The sequence below is a fragment of the Equus przewalskii genome, chromosome 25, assembly GCF_037783145.1.
Source record: "Equus przewalskii isolate Varuska chromosome 25, EquPr2, whole genome shotgun sequence".
NCBI lineage: Eukaryota > Metazoa > Chordata > Mammalia > Perissodactyla > Equidae > Equus > Equus przewalskii.
In genome coordinates this window covers 37,863,966-37,884,978 of record NC_091855.1, presented here as the reverse complement: position 1 = coordinate 37,884,978, position 21,013 = coordinate 37,863,966, and the positions used below count along the sequence as shown (strand labels likewise).

The 21,013-nt window shown below is 53.1% G+C and overlaps 1 protein-coding gene across 2 annotated transcripts in view; it reads right to left on the bottom strand.

Moving 5' to 3' along the window:
- Positions 1-20,535, bottom strand: part of TUNAR (transmembrane neural differentiation associated intracellular calcium regulator) — a 46,775-nt gene extending 26,240 nt beyond the window's left edge. The window contains exons 1-3 of one of the 2 annotated variants that reach the window (XM_070592865.1): positions 20,061-20,535; positions 19,468-19,785; positions 8,318-8,436 (exon numbers count right to left, since the gene is read on the bottom strand). In XM_070592865.1, the coding sequence (XP_070448966.1) occupies positions 8,318-8,436; positions 19,468-19,606 (258 nt within the window). In that variant the 5' untranslated portion in view covers positions 19,607-19,785; positions 20,061-20,535. The remainder of the gene's footprint in view (positions 1-8,317; positions 8,437-19,467; positions 19,786-20,060) is intronic. The other variant, XM_070592867.1, reaches the window with a different exon arrangement.
- Positions 20,536-21,013: the final 478 nt, after the last annotated feature.

Below are 21,013 nucleotides of genomic sequence, written 5' to 3'. Positions count from 1 at the left end.
GGAAACGTAACCCCAGCACATGGTTTAACCCAGCATTAGACACTTCTGAAAGAGCAATAATTGTATCAGTGTTGCCTACTGTTTTGCACATGGTGGAGAGTACAGGACAGGATGTAAATATAAATGACCTCAAAGTAATATCAATCCTAATGTAGAGGTGCATGATGCTGAAGGCGAGATTAAGGCAGGAAAAATGGCAGGTCACTCATACCTCATCTTACCAAATGAGGAGACGGAAGCACCGTGAAAGGATGATGGAGAAAGACATGACAAAGATTAAAAAGTAACTGACAGAAACATTTTAATAAAAATAGGTAAGAATGGGAGGAGGAGGAGCCAACTCTTCCCTTTTCACTTTAGAATGTCCACAGCTATGGCCTAAAGGTGATAACACTGCCTGGATGCGAATCCTGGCTCATGCAGAAAATAGAAAGGGTTGAGGTGAGGATTAAACGGGTTTGTACGAGTAACAGCCCCAAGACAGTGCCTGGCACACAGCAAGCACTCTGAATACACCTAGTATTTCGTTATCCGTCTGCCCAGACAATTTGATTTATTACAATGTGCGTGTGTCGATGAAAAAAGAATGTTTAATGTTAAATAAAAAGATACGCCAAGTAGAGCTATTTGAAGGAACAAGTGGGAAAGTGGACTCGGATCAGGGCACAAACTGTAAAGTTCTATTTAGAGACTGCTAAGCAGGGCAGGCAGCTTGCCCTGGGAGCTAATGAGCGGCAAGAAAATAGGGGACCGGGGGCTTTGGTGAGGAAGGCTGCCCAGGGAGAAGCCTGGAAGGAGATTCTGCTCTCGGCACTCCCACACTGTTTGCAAACTGTAGAGCTCTCTACCGCTGCCTTACATCCACATAACAAAGTACTATTTTTTTTCCAAACAGAAGTCTATACACTTTTCGGGGAGCCAGGGCATTTCCTAAAAACGCCTTACAAGTGGGATTCAGGCTGTAACTCTACTGCTCAGGTTATTTGCAGAGTAAGGCAAAGGCTGCAGAGGCTTTCTTTCTGTTTTCACGAAAAGAGAAACAACGGAGGGTCAGAACAGTCTCCAAGGTGCGGGAGGGCATGGAGCAGCCAGCAGCTTGACTCTAGTCCACCCCAGGCCCTTATTCTGAGCCAAACAGGGCAGGAGGGACCTCGTCCCAGGAGGTGGGGCTGGAACGAACCTTGTTGACAAAGACTCCGTCTCCAGCAGGCCCAGAAGTGTGAGGCCTGCACACTTCCCCTACTTAGGAGGATCAGCCCCATCTCTGGGCTCTACCTCAGTCTCCCCATCGAGCCCGAATACTGAGGTCCTGGCACTCTGCCTGGCTCCCTCCAGGGCCCCATTTCTCCCACTGCTGGCCGCGGAGCTGCTCAGGTTGGCCTGAGAAGGAGAGGCTGGGTGGTGCAGCGGGACTCGCACAGGCGGGGAGACAGAGAGAAGACCGGGTTTAAATGCCAACCCTGCCCCTCACTGGCAGTGTGAGCTTGGAAACAATTCTTAACCTCACTGAGCTCTGGCTTTCCCAACGATTCATTGATTTATTTAACAAATACTTCACTAAGCACCTACCTGGGGCCAGGTGCCGTGCTAGGTGCTCAAGGCACCTTGTACGCTTGCAAGGAACTTAACGAGGAAGAGGCCGCCTGGTGGTGGACGCTGTGATGGACAAGCTCTGTGCGCTAGAGGAGCCCAGAGGTACAGGAGCAACAGCCTGCGGAGGGAGGAGCCGGGGTCAGGGAGAAGGGGCTCCGTGAGGGTGAGAAGGCAATATCTGAAGGAGCAGCAGAAGCAGGGAAGTGTTCCAGAAGAGCACACAGCATGTGCAGTGGCTCAAAGGAAGGAAAGACAGACTCGAAAGAACATCCAACGGTTTAGGGCACAGAGTGGTAGTGGTGAGGGAAGATTCCAGAAAACTCTGCTAGGAAGATCAGAGGCTCTGTAAGTCTCTGTTGTACCTTGTAAGGGTTTTAAATCATTGGTAAAATGCAGAAGATGATTTCCACTTTGTAGAAATGCTAGGTTTAGGGAACCATGACCCTGGGGCGAGGGGCTGACCCCTGGGACCAGTATTATTATGGACTGTATGATCACCCTGTAAAAGCATAGTTGACTAGTTGACTCGACCATCCCACTGCCTGGATTTTGCCTTGCCTCATTTTACAATGCTCCACCCTGCTGACCCCGACACACATGCACACGCACACACATACACCAAATATAGGCACACACACGTGCCTGGCTGGAACCAAGCTCTCCGGACACTGAGCGAGACTGGGATCCCAGCACTCCCCCCACCAAATCAAGCCTGAGTGCAAACCTGTCTCTCCTGCCCCTCCCACTGGCTCATGCTAACTAAGACCCATTGCGCCTTGCCTAGAGCTCCCCTCCCGGGTGAGACCCAGATCTGTTCTCCCTGCCTGGACTGTCCTCTTCACATGGCTGGCTGTGCTCCTCCTTTAAGACACAGCTCAAAGGGCCCTCCCCAGGAAGCCCTCACTGACTCGTCTGATCTCAGTGCTGGTCTGCGCTCCCTGCACCCACCACCCGGCTGACAGCATTTGTCACCATCCTTAGAGGCGCTGCTGTCTGACCTCCCTCCCAGCTCAGTTAGTCAGCCTGACCCGCCTCTGCCCTCAGCTCCGACAGGCGCCAGGAGAGAGGAGGTGCTCGATAGTCCACCTCACGGGGTCTCCACACAGCACCGCATGCCACTCCAGGAGAACCCGCTGAGCCAGGCTCCCTCCCGCCTCTGCGTCCTCCCACCGTCCTACGCCTACCTACACCTGCAGCTTCGCCGCACATCATCCCAGGCGCATCTGAGGCTTGCCGAGGGGCCGGCAGCCTCCTCTTCTAAGATCTCTTAAAGCTCTGCAGTGGGGCCAAGAGAAGCAGGTCAACTTGTGCAGGAGTTGGCTCTTTCAGGCATGGCCTTAGGGATTTTTTTTTTTTTTTAATGTAAAACCTAACAATCTATAGACCCAAAGCTTGGCACCTGCAGGAGGTCATGGGCCCGATTCCAACTCTCCTTCCTCGGTCGACTGGTAACAGTTCACGCCAGGGAAAGACATTTTGTCGTGCATGACTGCTGCTGTCGGTGGCCCGCCAACCCTGTCCTGCTCCACGTCTCACCCCCGACCCTCCCGAAGCTGGAGTGCGGCCCTCTCTCCCCCTGCTCTCCTCCTGCCCTGGATTAAAAGGCGAGCAAGAGGAGGCCGCCCAAAGCACGCTGGGCTCCACCAGGGCGTGACTCTGTCTAACCTATCTAATTCATTTAGGGACCCCAACCCCTCGCCCAGATGCGGCACGTAGCGGGGGTTCAATGAGAGCTTGTTAACAGGAACTGCACTGCCTCGTCTCCAAGGAGAGGAGTCCTGACAGAACCACATTTGTTTCACCAAAAGGAGCCCTCGTCCAAGGAGATGAGCTCTTTTGCCTCAAATACCCTCCGTCCCCCTGGCCCTTTCCCCAGCGCTCACGGCCACTACCCCAGCTCCAGACCCCCAGGCACCTGCTCCCCCTCCTCCCTCTTCCCCAAATCTACCATTTCCCTGAGCTGAGTCGCCTCAACACAAGGAGGCCTTGCGCCAAAGTGTGGCAAAATCCTCTCTCTGCCTTGAGTCAACAGGAGCAAGGGTGTCAGTATGCCAGGCACTGTGTGAGACCCGCCACACACATCGCATTTGCAGGGCTGCGCCTCGGGTGGTTTACAAATGATGGAACGGCAGGGCACGTGCCCAGCAGTGGAGCCGCGATGCAGCCCTGGAAGGCATCTTATTAGCCCTGGATGCAGCGTGAGTCACAATGTAAAGTGCGGGGGCCCAGCCATCAGCATCTTTCAAATGCTCTGGGGAGAATATTCTCATATGCAGCTGCAGTTGAGAACCCCAGTACTCGAGCAAGCTGTGTCAGGCAGAGGGTCTTGTCTTCTTAACTGAGCTCCTACTACGCACCTGGCGCTCTGCTGGATGCTGGGGGAACCTGTGGTCTTGCAGAAGCAGCCCCTGCCCTCAGGAAGCATTCATGTGGCTTCAGAAGCAGGGCTACACGCAGGGGCAGAGGACAGATCCGAACTTATAAAGAGCTAGCTAAGGATGGCCCCTTCGCTGTGGGCCCTGGCCACTCGAGATTCTTCTTTGCTGCAAACTTTTCCTTAAAGGGCCAGGCAGCCAATATTTCCAGGTTTGCTGATCCCATGCCCACCCAGGTTGCTCCAGGCTCCTGTCCTAAGACCTTGAATTTGCCTCCTCCAAACCTGACTTTCTCAGGCTGCCTTCTGTGCTACCGATAGGACAGACCGTCCCTGCCCAAGCTCCCCTGCCACCTCCTGCCCCTTCCACTGTCCCGCCTTCTCCTCTTGGGTCTCCTCCCGCCCTTGGCAGAAGACCCTTAACAAAACCCTCTAGAGGTCACTCTTCCTCTCTCTCTGGTCTCCTCTAGTGAGAAAATTTACCCACCCCATGGGCCACAGTCACTGCAGACTTGACAGATCTAGAACCTAACTCAGCTTCACACATTCACTCGCAACAGCAACAAGTTCTTATAGGAGGCCACCCTCCTGGTCCAAGCCACCGCCCTTTCCTCTGAGCTATTTCCACTGGGGCTGCGTTACCACCCATCCCTGTGGCCAGGCAGCAAGGCGCCATCTTTGACTCTGTGCTTCAATCAAGTCTTGCCACTTCCTCCTTAAACATCTCCCAGATTATAACCAGAGCTGGCATTTCTCGAGTGCGTGATTTTAATTAACACACATGATCTCATCGATTCCCACCGCAGCCCTGCAGTGTGCGTAGAGAGTGAAGAGACGTGCCCAGGGGAATCTCAGAGTCCCCAAGCACCAGCCACGTGGTGACTGAATCTGCAAACACGTGGCAGCTCCCAGGCACCCGAAACTGTGCCAGAGGCAAAACAGAGATGGTCAGACGTCCCTGCCCTAGAGATGTCTGCGATCTGGCGGGGGAAAGAACCAGATTAGCCTGAATGTCTGAGCTCTGTGCTACCTCCCCAAACACAGCCACCCCTTGGCCACCTGGATGTCGGAATGACACCCTGACTGAGCAATGCACCAGGTGCTGCCTGGAGCCCTGAGGAAGGATGCCACAGCCAGCCGGGGGCCACCCTGCTCCCCAGAACACGCGATGTGCCCAAGCTGCCACCCACTCTCTGCATCCAGGCACTGGCAGCATCCCAAACAGATGCAAAGCGGTACAACCTGTCCCCACGAGCTCCAGGCTGGCAGCAGCTGACTTCACACCCATCCTGGCAGAGGGGCCAGAGGACACAGGGGCCCACTGGGGGCATGTGCAGGGGACAGGTGAGACCCCCACAGGCCAGTCAGCACTGATTACTCACAGAACCTCCGGGGTGAGAACATGGCCACAAGGGACCCCAGTCCCAGTCTCTCAGTGTACTGGGTTGAATTGTGACATCCCTGAAAGATACGATCAAATCCTAACCACTGGTACCTGTGACCTTACTTGGGTCCCTGCAGATGTAATCAAGGTAAGATGCGGTCATACAGGACTAGGGTGGGCCCTAAATCCGATGACTGCCGTCTTTATAAGAGAAAAGAGACAGAGATTTGGGTACAGAGAGACGCGAGGAGAAGGCCGTGTGAAGATGGAGGCAGAGATGGGAGTAATGCAGCAACAAGCCCAGGAACACCAAGGATTGCTGGCAGCCACCAGAAACTAGGAAGAGGCACGGAACAGGTTCTCTAGAACCTTCGGAGGGAGCATGGCCCTGCCAGCACCTTGATTTTGGACTTCCAGCTTCCAGAACTATGAGATAATACATTTTTGTTGTTTTAAGCCACTTAGCTTGTGGTACTGTTATGCCAGCCCACTCAGTCCATGGAACTAAGACTCAGCAAGGACACGTGACAACAGAGAGCCATGATCAGGAAAACCCACTCACTTGCTGGCGGCCTGCATAATGGTAGGGCTACAAACTCCTCTGGGGTGGGGCCATCCAAACAGGAAGGTGTTCTCAGAAATCAGTCAACTGAGTGTATCTGTACAGCCAAACATTTGCCAGCACAGATTTCTAATCTGCACATGTTGGTTCAACCTCCACGTCGCCAGTAGAACTCTATTCCTAAACCACAGACTGGATCATGTCCCTTCTTGCACCCCACCCTTGGCTGGCTCCAACAGCAAAGTCTGGCCTGGGCCCTCCAGGCTCTCCAAGACCTCTGTCCACGCCTGTGTCCATCCCCCTGAGAGTGCCTCCTCCCTCCCCCACCAATGCCTCCTTCCTGCTCTTCAAGGCCTGAGTCAACACTTCTTCGGGGAAATTTCCCGAATCCCTCCGTTAGTCTCTGACCAGCTTGTGCATTCTGCCATTAGCACACCCATCCCACAGGCTTGCCTCTGCTGTAGACGGGTCCCCACCATCTCCCTCACCAAAAAGGACCGTTTTTTAGGAGTCAACAACCTGGAATCAAATCCCACTTCTCCTGCTATCCGTGGCCCCTTGGACAAGGCACGTGACCTCCCGGAGCCTCGTCATCTCCACCTTCTAAGGCAGAAGCAGTAACGGTGGCCTTTAGGAGACCTAGGATTCAACAGTGCACCTCGGACCCTGGGCCTAGTGCCAGCACGTGCCAGCTCTTCCTGCTGCTGTCCGTGTCCTTTATCATTGTTAAGAGACCTCTGGGGCATCCTTAACGCCCGTGGGTCCCCAATAAGGGTCCACAGACCAGATCAGGTCTCTGACCATGGTCTTAGGTGCCTTCGGAAAAATTAGAAAATCTAAGAACAATACACGTTGATAGGTTACTTAATTAAACTTAATTAAATAAATTAAGAATAATTTTTAAAAATTCTAATATTAAGGTCTTCCTATTTTTCTTATTATTTATCCTATGATGGTGATAAAAGAGGGCAGATTAAAATGTGGCAATCTCATGCCAAGTCCTCGATTAAACAGCTTTCTCACCCATGTCCATCGAAAGGCTGGCAACCACAACCCGGAATCAGGAACGGGTTTGAGGCCAGGTGCAGCGAGGGTGCCAGGTCTTTCTCCCCTGCACGCTGGCCCCAGGGAACCGTCCCCGCTACCGTCGGGGGGAGGCAGCTCTCCCTACCACGAGACCCCAGGGCCCAGCCACAGCTGTTTAGACCAGAGGGCCCTCACCCGATCCAGGCCACTCGGCTTCTCCCCTGGGAATCTAGGCCCCTAAGAAGACAGAGTGAGTAGTGAGGTCACGCAGATGTAGGGCTGAGGTTGCCATTCTGGGGTGTGACTGTGCTCAGAAGAGCAGGAAGAGAAGCCAAAGTCGAGAGATGGAGAGGGAGGTAGCAGATGGTGAGGCCTGGAGAGAGAGGACGCCCAGAGTCACCGGGAACGTTCTGTTCCCAGTTTCCGTACTAGCCCAGGGGTACAGACAGGGACCTGGGGGTTCACAGTCCAGCAGAGGAGACTGGCCTGCAAAGTCGGGACCAGAATAAAGGGTGAAGCAGTGCAGAGAGGGGAGGGAGCTGAGGGGAGGTGCTGGCAGGCCTGACTTCTCCATCAGATGCAGCAGGCCCAGGGCCCAGGGCCCAGGAAAACGGTTCCATTTTTTTTAAAGTCAGAAGAAAAAAAATGAACTTTTACTTAGAAGAAAATGTTTTAATACATAATATGAAAATATTCATCTTTATATCAACTCAGTCGTAAGATGTAATTTTTGATACTTTTTTTGCAGAGGAAGGGCCCATGGAAGCCAAAGGGCTCAGGGCCCAAGACAGTGGGCACATGGCCCTGGGTGCAGGGAAGGGAAGCGCGAGGAGGAAAGGGCAGGTGGGAGAGGTGGCTGAAGCAGGTCTGCACCAACCGATCGCCTGTGCCATATCCCACTCTACTGCCTCGAAACGTCCACCTGTGCAAGGCACCTAAGCTCTACGTGGTGGCTTAAAATGCACTGCAAACACTTCAATGCTCCTCCCATCCAAAGATGGAGTGTCAATGCCCTCCCCTCAAACGTGGGTGGCCTTAATGACTTGCTTCGGAGACACAGAATATGCCAGAATTGACACTGTGTGATTTCTGAGGCTTGGCCATAGAAGGAGATACAGGCAGACTCCCACTGGCTCGCTCTTTCTTGGGACATGCACCCTGGATCCCTGAGCCCCAAGGTAGGAAGTCACCAGCCTGGCCCGCCATGCCAGAGAGGCCACATGGGGAGGCCCACAGAGATCTGACAAACCCCAGCTGTGCCAGCCTCCCCACATCCCCAGGCTGTGCCAGACGTGAGTGAGGAAGCCTTCCAGATGATTCCAACCCAGCCACCGTCTGACTGTGATCTCACATGAGACCTCCAGCATGAACCACCTACCTGAGCCCCGGCAGCCCCTGGACTCGTGAGCAAAATAAAGGATGATTGGTGTTCAAAGCCACTATCTGGAGGTGTTTTATATGCAGCAATAAATACTCTCGAAGCCTTAGTTTCCTCATCTGTAAAATGGGAATAATAAAAGTAACTACTTTATCGAGCTGCTGCTCAGATTACATGCCCTAGTCCATGGAATATATTTAGCACAGAGTTTCCACCCAGAGTAAGCACCCAGTATATAAAAGCTACGATTATCATTAATTGTTTTGATTATAGCCATTGTGGAGAGAGAAAACAGGGCTCGCACGGCTAAAGCAAATTGTCCAAGAGTCACACAGTGAGTTAGACGCTCCATGGTCTGACTCTGAGAACGGCTTCAAATAAAACACGGACACCCCCTGGAAGCAGCTGGAACGGTACCCAAAAGCTTGAAGAACTGCCATTCCAGTCTGGGAGATGCTAGGTCCTTGACCAGAAAAACAAGGGGGACTGAGGTCAGAGGCTCAAAGCGTCATCATAATAATCACCCTGCCTACCCGTGGGACACCCACACGGTTTCCAAAACACTTAGTCTCCTACTTCACGAGGATGGTTTTATAGCTCTGCTCTCCTCTTTCATTCAAATGAGTCAATAAGGTGGTGACACATGAAATTTGCCAGCAGGTAGATTACTCCTGTCCCAAACTGCAATGACGTATGGGGCACCCGAGATTATTTATCTAGTACATATATTTACCAAGTTTGGGGGTAATAACACGGGAAAGTTTGCAAACAATTCCTTCTCGTTCGGCAGGGCTGTGACAGATGCATTTTATGAAGGGGAACTGTATTTATATATCTGCCTAATAAAGCCTTGAAGGTTTTACTGTTTTTGAAGTCAGCCAGCAGAACTGCCATCAGCCTCTCATGCATTTGGGAGAAGCCACTTGATAAGGTGAAAAACAGGCAGGAAAGCCAGGTCGCTCCAGAAGCTCGACTGGGTTACCGTGGACCAAGTCCCTTCTACACTGTGCCCCTCACTCAGCCACTTACAAGCCCGGAGAAACTCCAGGTGCTAAGCAAGCTCTGTCCTTGGTGCTGAGATCCAGGGAACAGACAGTTGAGAGAAAGAGGCAGAGACACCGATGATGATGCAGTCGGTGGACATGGGCTAAACTCGGGTACATACAAGGATCTTTGAGAGCTGGGATGACAGGCTTTCCTGGACAGCTGATGGGGCTTTTTGTGAAATCCAGAGCTCCAGAGCCCTCAGCCTCATTTCTTTCCATGCCTAGATTCTGAGAACCATTCTAATTTGCTCTGATATTGCTCTCTCCCTGCATTAAACATCCACACAAGCTTCAGAAACCGAAGGAGTGACAAAAGGACCAGAGATGTAGAGATCATGCCCAGCCTTCTCCAACTCCGGTTGTTCAGGACCCTGGCTCTTAGCCTGGCTTCCAAGAGGAAAACCAAAGGAACAAGGAGAAAGCCACAGCCTCTACGCCTGGTTGGTGGCAAGGCAGTGTGAGTACAAACTGTCCATTTCCACATGGACTTCTGCCAACACTGGGCATGGGCCAGCCTCAACGATCATGACTGATTCCAGAATGACTTGATGCCCCGCTCGGCTACAAGCCCACTGTGCAACCTTGGGCCAGGCGCTTCAGCTCTCTGGGCCTTGGTTTGTTGACCTAAAAATGGGGCCAATGAGAGAGGAGAGCAGCATTCCTTTCCCAGGCCCATGTCCTGGTGCGGCGAACTCTCCAGCAGGCAGCAGCTCTTCAAACAGCCTGGGACGCTTTGCCCTTGGCATAATTTGGCAGCCAGCCTGCCCTGAAGAAGGCTCTTTGCCAGGGCCAGACTCCCCAGAAACAGCTAAGAATTGCCCACTGGCCTGTGCAACGTGCTTTTTTTTTCCCCCTCCTCTCTTCCCCTTAGCAATGAGAAGGTGGAGGTGGAAGACAGAGGTGACATAACCACTAGTGACCTGTGGGACATTCTTCCTTAGGTTGTCCACCCTGCTGAGCATGTTGACTGCAAAGCAAATGATCACAGAGTGGCACGCACTTCGGTTCCCGACAGCGGCCCCCTTTCCCGCCCATTAAGCCCGCTGCTGGGGGAAGCTCAGGGAAGCTGGCCGGCGAATGCATGCCCTGGATTCTCTCAGCTGTGGATTTAGGTCTGGGAGCATTGTTTTTAGGACAGGAGCAGCCTGAATGCGTTTGCAGAGGCGCAGGGAGACCCACGGCTCGGTGAATCAGGCTGGGACACTGCCCACTCCATTTCCTGTTGGCCGGAGTCCACAATGGCTGGGCAGCAAGTGCTGGAGCCAGCGGCTACCTCGCTTTCCCTCCAAGCCCCAGCTGGGTGGGTGGAGCTGGGGTCAGGGCAGCCGTGCCTGGAGGATCACTCAACAAATACAGACAAGTGAAGACAGCACAATCACAGAAACAGGGCCTGGAGGTCACACCTCAAGCATCCTCATTCCCGCACAGTACGTCTAGAACATTTTGCACATCTTCTCTATAATAGAGAAGTTACAAGGGGAGCATGACAAAGGACCACCAGCTATCTTTTTAAAACCCACACCCTCACTCATACACCTCCCATGGCTCCCCATCACTTATAAGACATGGAATACTCCTTAACCTGGCATTCAAGACCCACTCCCATCAGGACAGGGCTGACACACTGCACTTCCGTGGCCCAACGCTACAGCCATACACCGCCACCTGCTCACCTGTTCCCGACAGTCCGGCCTCCGCTCATCCTTTCCTTCCCACCTGGAACGCCTTTCTCCTCGTCTCTGCCTGAGAGACTCCTACTCATCTCTCAAGGCTCATGTCAAACGCTCCCAACCTCCTCCATCCAAACCCATCTTCCCCGCCTCTGCCTTCTCAGGGCACGCTGACCGCTCTAATTAGCTACAGGTAGTTACAGAACACGTTTCCCCAGTGGTCTCTGAGTCTGTTAAAGACAGGGAACATCCTGTTCACCTTCATCTCCCACACCACCCTGCCCAAGGGCCTCTCCAGAAAGGCTCGGTCAACATGTGCACCGCAGAAATCCGCAAGACGAGCAATGCTAAGAGTGAAATGCTTCCTTCCCTAAGGTCCAAGAAGTGTCTACAGCAGACTGAGCCCGGAAAGGTCTAAAGTTTTCAAGGCCTTTCTCGTGTTGGTACACTGCCAGGCAGGCTGGCTTCAAGGAGACGCAAACTAGCCCCCGTCCACAAGACTCGTCACGTCTTATATATCTGTACCCAGTTATGCACTCAGCTCGCCCTGAAGGTAAATCTTACGAGCTGGTCCACCTCTCCCTCCTTCTCACTGGGCAGTCGATATTTCTGAGTGTGGTTTGCTTAAGCCAGGCTCCGGGAGCTACTCCTGATAAACAGGCCAGAGCTCCTCTTCCTTGGCAAGAGAAGATAAAAAAGGCCAGAGGAATAGTGTCCAAACGTCAGCGTTCCATCTGCATGAAAGCAAGAGCGGGAGTCAAAGATGAAACCAAGCGGATTCTGCTCCTCCCGAGCTGCCGAGCCTCCACGTGGGGCGGGGCCCAGGATGGCGCCTGGATGCCGCCAGTGCTCTGTGAATGTTTGTGGAAGGAAGAAAAGGAGGCAGGGCCACTGGGATTAGAGGAGGCTGAAGGAACAGCCCAGCCTGGGGTGGGGGGGCGGGGGGCGGTGCAGCCTAGTTCTAGAAACTTCCTCTGAAAGAGATTTCTAGACCCACTTTGACAATCCAGACCAGCGATGAGTCACCCTATAATACGGTGCCCAGAATTAAATGGCCACTTCTAAATCAACTTGTACTACAGCGGAGAGCCTGGAAACACATTGGCCTCAGTGAGCTCAGAGCATCCATCTGAACGGGTTTCCAAAGCGGTGGTGCGACAGAAAGAAGCAACTCCTCAGGGCTCTTCCCCACTCCCCAAGCACCCTGTCTCCTCAGTCCCCGGGTCCTGTGGGCCCTCAGGGAGCGAACACCTGGCAGCTGTGTGGGTTTTGGCAGCGGCATGGAAGCCAGTGTGGCTAGAAGGTGAGAAGCAGACAGCGCGTAGTAGGAGAGAAAGTCAGGCCCAGGGCCAGACTGTGCAGGACCTGGAGGTCTTCTGAGAGTCACTGCTCACCGCTCCAGGAGCATACAGGGAGCACCAGAGAGCTCTAAGCAGAGGAGAGTCACGATCCTTTAGAAGGTTCCCTCTGGGTGCCTGCTGGAAAACAAACTGTAGAGGGCAGAGGGGAAGCAGAAATGGTGGTTAGGAGAGACAGGAGGGCTGGAGGGACATGGCAGTGGGGGGAGGTGGAGTGGCCAGCGTGGGAGGGGCCACATTCTGAGTACTTTGGAGCAGGAAGGGGTATTAGCAATAGGCTACAGTGAGAATCAGTGCTTCTCCAACTTCATTGTGCCTGAGATGAGAATTACCTGGGAGGGTGTTAAAAATGCAGATTCTGGGCCCCCACCCTCAGAGGTTCTGATTCTGCAACAGGGCCCAGGAATCTGCATTTTAGTAAGTTCACTGGGTGCCTTCATGGAAGGAGTCCTCAGATTACACTTGGAAAAAACCCTGCAGTGCCCTAATCCCTGCATTACAACCAGGGAAACCAGTGGAGGGCCAGAGTAGGGCAGTGGCTTGTCCCCAGGCACCCAGGTGAGCAAAAGAGAATGCAGGGCTGACAAGCAGACCCCCTGACTACAGCTGGGCTGCCCCAACTGACCTTGTCCCGCGGCAGTAGCCAAGTCCTCCAGATGTTGGATGGGTCCCTAAAGGGCAGGGAAGGGTGCGCAGGTCTAGGGAACAGGAGCCATGCATGGACACACCACAGCTGTCTTCTGTCCACCACTGTAGCCCCAGTGCTAGGCAGTGTCGAGAACAGAGCTGGCGGTCAATACATTTTTGTTAAACTGTTGACAATCAACACCTGCCTGATGGGAGAATGATGGAGGCGGATCCCAGCAATCAGGCAGGACCACAGGGAGGCACATCCCTGATGGAGGAGATGGCACCATGCCTGAGTGCCATCATACTCCACAGGGAGGTCCCAGAGCAGGCCTGAGGACAACCAGCCCTCGCGCAGATGCAGCCTCAGCATCTACAGGGAAGTTTCAGACTGAGGCAATGTTGATCTCGATGGTACAACTGATTAAAGAAAGTCTCAGTCTTCCCTGTTAGAAACCAAGTGTACTTTTCCACTCCTGCTTGACGTATGGAGAACACAGGGTGCGCGCTTCCATTGCCACCTTCAGATTTTAGTGTTGCAAAGCTGGGCTTACTCTTCTAGAAGTATTCAATAGAGCCCTCTCAGCAAGTTAACGGGAACTGTAGGCATTCATAAATCATTTTAAGATTGCGCGTTATGCTCCCAGGACACATTCACTTTATTTAACAATGTAAGACTTGTCAATATTGATATTTAAAAGAAGATGATGATCATTATCATCCATTTTCTGAATTAAAAGGAATCAAGACTCCTTCGGGGGGTCATGTCAAGGCCAATATAAACTTGAAAGGTTTATCTGTGGCAGAATGTAGCTGTGTGTCGGTCAGGATTCCAGACTGTATTAGCAGATACAGGCTGAGAAACCCGGGATGATGGAAAAACACCAGACCCTGGGCGTTCCTTACTTGCTCTTTTGCTTTGGGATGCTAAATGAGGTACAGGCAACAGCTCGTCGCAGATTATCAAGAAACTGAACCAGCTGGGAACACATCGACCCTCCCCAACACTGCCATCTGACCTTGTGATTCAGGCTTCAGCAATGCTCGATCCGCCAAAGCATTGAGCCCAGCAAATAAGACACACCACTCAGTCCACCAGGAGGGCTGGTGAAGGTATAGCTTTTTAACCCCGTGTGAAGTCTCACCTATAGTTGTCACAAGCCACACATGAAGAAAGCACAAAAACATCTAAAATTATTTAGTGAATTGATTCTGTGATTCTCAATGCTGGAAACGGACATTAAACCATTTCTCCTAATTGTGTCCCAAATAACTGTTCAGAACATTCACGAATCAGAGGCCACGGACTTCACTGCCTTCTCGCTTACCATCTGACAGCTCTGGAGAGCTACTTGCGCATTTTCTGCTCTTTAATAGCCACGTGTACTAGAAATCGGGCCCAGAGCTGAAGCTCCCTGGCGTCTGTTCTCTCAAAATTTGGAGGCAAAAGGTACAGACTCTGTCGGTCTCACTGGGGATATGCAATGTTATTTCTAATTTACCAAATGAAAAAACCGTGCGGGCTCCTAGGATGTTTTGGTATCCTACAGCCGACAGATGAATCACAATTGAGTTTTCCAACTCATTCTGTCTCCTTTTTCTCATTAATAACCTATCACAAAACTTGAAGCTCTTGGCACATAAGTGGTTCAGCAACCCAAGCGGGTTGGAGGGAGGGTCCTGTTTGTTAAGACATCATCGCTCACATGACATGGCAAGGCCAGCATCAGGCCTGGAATGGTTTTAAACTGCCAGCCAAGAGAACCAGCTGGAGTATCATTACTAAAATGTAAGAATGGTGATTTCAGTGTTGTATGTTACAGATGGGATTCTGGAATCTCCTGTCCCAGGTGTGGATGATTCCATCTAGATCTACGGGCCTATCAGCAAAGACGAGCAGCAGCTACACTAACGTGGGTGGACTTCCTCAGGCCACACAAAATATCTGATGTAACAGTATCCGCATTCAGTGGCTTGAAACGTTCTTCAAAACCTGCATTTCCTTCTGAGTCCTGGAGATTCTTAAGAGCTCCACGTGAACCTTTAAGTTCCTGAATATGTTCCTCCTACTTCCCTCTCTAGTGTGTTGTTTTGGGGAGGATTAACCCGTATGGCCTCCTGGAGGAGGAGTCATGCTCCTTCCAACAGCTTCTGTTACATAACTTTGATGTGAGGTCCATTTCCAAAGGTGGAGGCTAGCACGCCTTGCAAAACACCCCACGTGCCAGCTTGTGCTCACTTCCCACTGAACCCCAGGGTGCCATGGGACCAAGAGAAGTTATTTCAGCTTCCCTCGAAGAACTACCAACACTAGCCATTTTGGGGTTGTTTCTGAGCATCTCTGGAATCTAACACATTTGACAGAGAGTTAAAAGAACTACAACGTGCTGACAAAAATCCTGGTGAATTCTGAAGTCCCTCAGTAGCCACATCACCCCGATACGTTACCCACATCAAATCTTCTGCCTGCTTTCTCGGCGCTATGGTGTTATTTAGAAATTCGGGATGAAGGACACAATTTGGTTGCCAGGCACACTACAGCAACAGTAGAAAGGAAGTGGCGCGGGGCAATAAACTCTAGCAGAGCGTATTTGAAATTACGCTTGGTTCTGCCATTCAATAATTGTGTGAGTCTGAGTGACACACCTCAGCTCTCTGAGCCCGCGTGCCTCATCTAGAACAGGGGGTGAATGACATCTACTCTGCAGAGTCCTGAGGACAAAATGTGTAAGGGCTGGTGGTTCCTTCCTCCCACCACCCCCTCGCCAGTCTCTTTATCTGACAGCGACTGCAGCTTCGCTAGGAAACCTACCCCACACAACACACTACTTAAAGCGTTAGGAGGAAGCCTGCCCAGAGAAGCCGGCAAAAACACCACTGCCAAATCCACGAACTTCTCACCAGATTTCAGCTTCCGCTGAGTTCAAGGTTCTAATTAAAGTACTTTCCATTTTCAAAACAACTGCAAGCAGTAATTACATACTTTCCCTCCTAACCTTCCAGGAACAGCCTGAGACTGAGGCGAAACCTCCCAGGCCCCTGGACCTCGAGCGATGCAGATCGGACGTCATGCTCTTCCTACCCCATTGACCCAGATTATATAACGTCTCCTGCAGCTCCTGCCACACGGACCCCAGAGAGGGTCCTGGCTCATTCTAGCCCTCTCAGATGTGCGCTGAGACTCCACATGCAAGGAGCTCTGATGGGGAAGCTGGCACAACGGCCTTTAAGATGAAAGTCCTATCGTCACACATTCAGGGTAGGGTCCCCGCTTTGGGTAATAAGTAGCATCTTTTATAATGACTGGTTCCTTACTGTTTCTATGGATGTCTAATTGAAAATGTTATGTAACTTAAAGTACGGAGCATTCCGGAGCTATTAATAACCAGCTGCATGCAAACGCTGAGGACTCATGGAGCTTAGAGTCAGAGGGGGTCATCTGGTACTAATATACACACACGCACGCAGACACACACACTCCTTGCATATATGTAAATTGAAACCCAGAGAATGGGAATCACTTATCTAAGGTCAGAAAGCCAACTAACAACAGAGTCAGGAATAAGTCCCAGGTATCCTGGCCTCTGGAGGACATTCTTTTCCTCTACACTCCCCTAGGTACCTGCGTACATCCTCACTGTTGCACAGATGTCACAGCCCTCGAACTGGGTTCTCACATTACTGGGCATGTCAGCTATGATCAAAAGAGCTCATGGTCTGGACTCCCGAGTTAGAAATGGGATGCCGACAAGGGAAACGTCTCACTGTGGTTTCTCATTGGTGATACATACCCCTCCTGTTCTCCACACCAAATCTAAGGCACCTAAAATATATATTAACAGGAAGCTATTATATGTATGGTGAGGAAGAGCTCAGCTTTAGAGATCTTCCAGAAAAGAAGTGGTTTAAGACAAGATAAAATTGAAAAGGGAGAATTCATTCTTGACTGCATATTTTCATGCCAGAGGGGGAAAAAAAGCAAAAACAAAAGTGAGAGAGAACTGTGAACTAAAAACTAAACATCAGGGATGGGAGTAACGTTTTACTACGTAATCTGGCTTTGGGCAACAGCAGTATGATACATGACCTAAAAATCATTCTATCATAATTACATCAACATTTTCAAAAGTAACTTAATGAAGATGGTTTCTCTGAACTCATTTTTATTCCAAACCTTACCAGTTAGTCATGAGGAGCTAAAATACACAATGCTGGGAGATTAATATGCTCACACAAGATGCATTGCTTGCCATTCGCAGACCCTATGAGCCTGTCAAGAATGAAAGCTTTGCTCTGGTTGTGTGAATTTCAAATAGTCACAAAACCCACTAGGAGTTTAGTTTCTGGGAAAAAGCGAGACATGCCCATGTCATCTGGGATTCAGTAACACTTTAAAAGGTTCATTAATCCACATCTTAAAAGACCTATGACAACCCCATTAAGGGCTCATAGGTCAAGTTGATGAATTTAGCTGTAATCAACAGGTAAAGACTAAGTCAGGTCTAGACATCCTGGTGGCCCACCTTTCCTGTCACCATCCCTCTGTGTCCCTGCTCAGGCAGGCTCCACCGATCACTGACAGAAGCAGCAAATAACTGGGTGGGGAGAGTCTAAAAGTCACTTTATTTGCATGCACTAATTGTTTAGCCGGAGAAGGCTTTACGATTCAACTATGATGGATTCTTTCTGGAAGGGACAGGCAAGCTCACCAGCTTGCTGCTTTCTAGCCGGCTGGACATCTAATTGATGCATTGCATTTCATCGGTTCTTAGGGGCCAATGTCATCTCTCTGAATGAAAGCCTAACCTATCCCATAAGCCCCATCTGGTACCTTGGGGCACTTTACTACCACCATGCTTTAGCCCAAAAGACAACCCACCAAAGCACAGCTCAGGCTTCCCCTCCTTTGGGTGGACCATGAATCTTGTAGGCCCCTCCCCACCACATCTTCTTCTTGGAAAAAACAAGCTATTCAGTGTGGAGCTGTTAGTCCCAATGCCCGGGTCTGATCAGCTCACACCACCCCAGCTCAGGCCCGGAACCCACTCTTCGTAGAATCGTTTAGATGGAAGGGATCTGAGAGGTTATCCAGTCTGACGTGTTCCTTTCACTAACAGGGAAACTGAGGCCCCTTATTGCCAGGAGAAGCTTCCTGCACTGACACCAACACTGCATGAGTCGTATAGACAGCAAGCCCAACATTTGGTGACTCAACTGATTAAACGAGCTGCTCAGACCAGGACCAGATGATTCCTCGTGGCTTCTCCCTTCAGGATGGACCTAAATGCTCTGAGGCAAACAGTTAAATGCTGCAAACCTGAGAAGTAGGGGAAAGCTTAAGGCCTGATGTCTACATTAAAACCCCCTCCCCTTTTCTTCTGGGCTGACAAGTGTGAAGTGCTGCTGACACGGAAGGATGACAAACGTGAGCCAAGACAAAATCTCCGAGAGGGTCGGCTCCTGCCCCGTGGCCCTCTGGGATCAGCCCCAGGGCCTGTTAAGTAACCATCCCCAAGGCTTACACAACCAGGGGCAGGTAGACTTGACTGCCCCTCACCCCACAGAAAGGTTTAGGACAAGGTTCTGAGCCTGAGCATGTGCAGGGCAGGCAGGCACAGAAGGGGCACATCCGAGAAAGCAAACACTGCCTTTTCCATCCTTTAAGAGGCCTGGGAGAAACAGGGTCCCAGGAAAGAGGGTGCCCAGGGGGACATATCATCCTCCCACCTTAACAGAAGTAGCCTTACACTCACAGTTCACATAATGGGTAAGCAGCATGACGGAGGGATGGACAAAAACCATACGCGGCCAGCAATTTATTTCATCTGAGCAGACACTCATTGGCACAAGTATTTTCACCACACGCAACGCCTGGAGACGGAAGCAGTTAGTAGAAGAAATGGGAAGGTGTGTTTCCTACAAAGGGATCAGCTTGGCAGAGAAGTAGAAAGAGCACCCTGGGTTCCAATCTGGTCTCCCACTTCCTGGCCTTGTGACCTTGATTAATTCAACCATTCAACCTCTCTGGGCCTCAGTTTCCAAATCTGAGCCATGGAAGAAGGGGGATCTACTTCCTCGGGTGGTTTTGAGGCACCTACCCAGGAGAGCCTGGACACCTACTACGTGGTCACTATATGTGAGCTCTCTCCTCCCCGCAAATGATGAGTTTGAACCCAAGACGCATATATCCTCATCTGGACCAAACAGGTCTCCTCTGCCTGCGTGTCCAGCCGGCATCTGCCTCCCCTATGGCGGAGGAAAGCACCAGGTCTCCAAGGCGCCGGGGCAGTTCAGCCTCCAGGCAGGGTTTGGGGAATGGGGGAACCGAAGGGTTCCATTGGAAGCCTCATAGGCTTCCAGATTCGGGGTGGGGGCCGGGCAGGGGGCTCGGAGGCGGCCTCCAGGCCTTGCGAAGGGGCTTTGTTCCCGAAGCGGAGGGCCTGGCTTACCGAGCAGCGCATCCGGAGGCGGGCGGGGGGCGCGCGGGGCACGCAGCAGAACCACAGCCTGGCCCGGACCCGGGGCGCCTGAGCCGGAGAAAGGCGAGGAGGAGGAAGAGAAATAGGCTGCCGCCAGCTCCTGCCTCATTCTCCCGGGCAGCGCCGACCCGCTGGCTGCCGCCGGCTGGGGCTGGCCGCCGGGCGCCGGACCCCGTACGCGCGGCTCATGTCCCCGTCCGCCGCTGGAGAAGTGTACGCGCAGCCGGCTCGTCTCCGGGCGGCGCCCCGGGGCTCCTCATGCCCCGAGCCCGGGCTCGGCGGGAGGACCTCGGGGAGGCAGCGCGGAGGGAAAGAGAGAAAGAGAGAGCGTGAGAGCGCGCAGAGCTGCGCCCCGCGGGGGCTGGGGGCGGCGGGCGACCGGCAGGACCGCGCCGCCCCACCCACCGCGCCGCTGCGCCCCGCGCTGCGCGCCTGGTGGGGCGCCGAGGCCCACAAACTTTAGCACATGGCTGGTCCGGCGGCCGCGGTGGCGGGAGCTGCCTCGCTTGTCGCGCGCCCCTACTCACTCCCCGGCCCAGCCGCGGCCCCAGTGCACAGCTTACCGGCGGCGAAGGCGACCGCGGCAGCGGGGCTCCCACCCTGCTGCGCGCAGAGCAGTGCGCACCGGCTAGGAAAGAGGAAGGGGCTGGCGGCGTTGGGGTCCCTGCAAGGGAGGGGCACCTGGATGACTGCGATCGGCGCTGGTTAAGGCATCCTGGGAGGGGGCTGCGTGCGAGCCAGGGTCCGCAAGCCCGGATGAAGAGGGTCCGTGCGCCCTCTGCCCCCGCCCCGCTGCGCCGCTGCTGACGACGCGCGCGGGCTTCCCCGGCCCCGGGTCTGCGGAGCCAGCCCCGTTACCTAGCGACTCGCTCCGGGGAGCCCACGCTGACGCGCGCGACTAGCGGGGCTGCGGCAGCCGAGGGGAGGGGAGGGGAGGGGAGGGGAGGGGAGGGCAGGGGGAGCTCCGGAGCGAGGAGGGCGGGCGGCTGCGGCCGGAGCTCCTCCCTCTCCCTTCCACTCTGCGCTGGGGAAGGGGCCCGGGGAAGACGTGGCTTCAGCCTTACCCCGGAGGATGAGAGGGCTTGGGCTGGGTGGGGGCGGATGAGGGGAAGCACGGAGATGCTCCTTCCCTCTCACTGGGGATGCAGCAGCAGGTGGCGGCGACGTGGCCCGTGGAGGCCTGGCGCCCACAGGCGCGGAGATGGACCCGGTCCAGGCAGGAGCGCGGTGAAGGTGGCTGTGGGCGCGTGGATGTGTAAGACACGCTCCCACCCACCTGGTGTACAGGGGGACCTGAGGACGCGGGTGAAGGAGAAGCCACCTCCTTCCTCTGGTCTCCCTCCCTCCTTCCTGGACATTTTGCTCCTGCGTTGTCTCTTCATCATGGAAGAAAAGGTCGCTAGACTCCCTGCTCTGAGCTCCTCCTACCTTCTCCAGAACTGAAGGATGGCCAGGTGGTTGGGGGGCAGCTGTGTCCTCGTGATCAAACCAACCCCCCCCCCCCCACGCCCCCGTG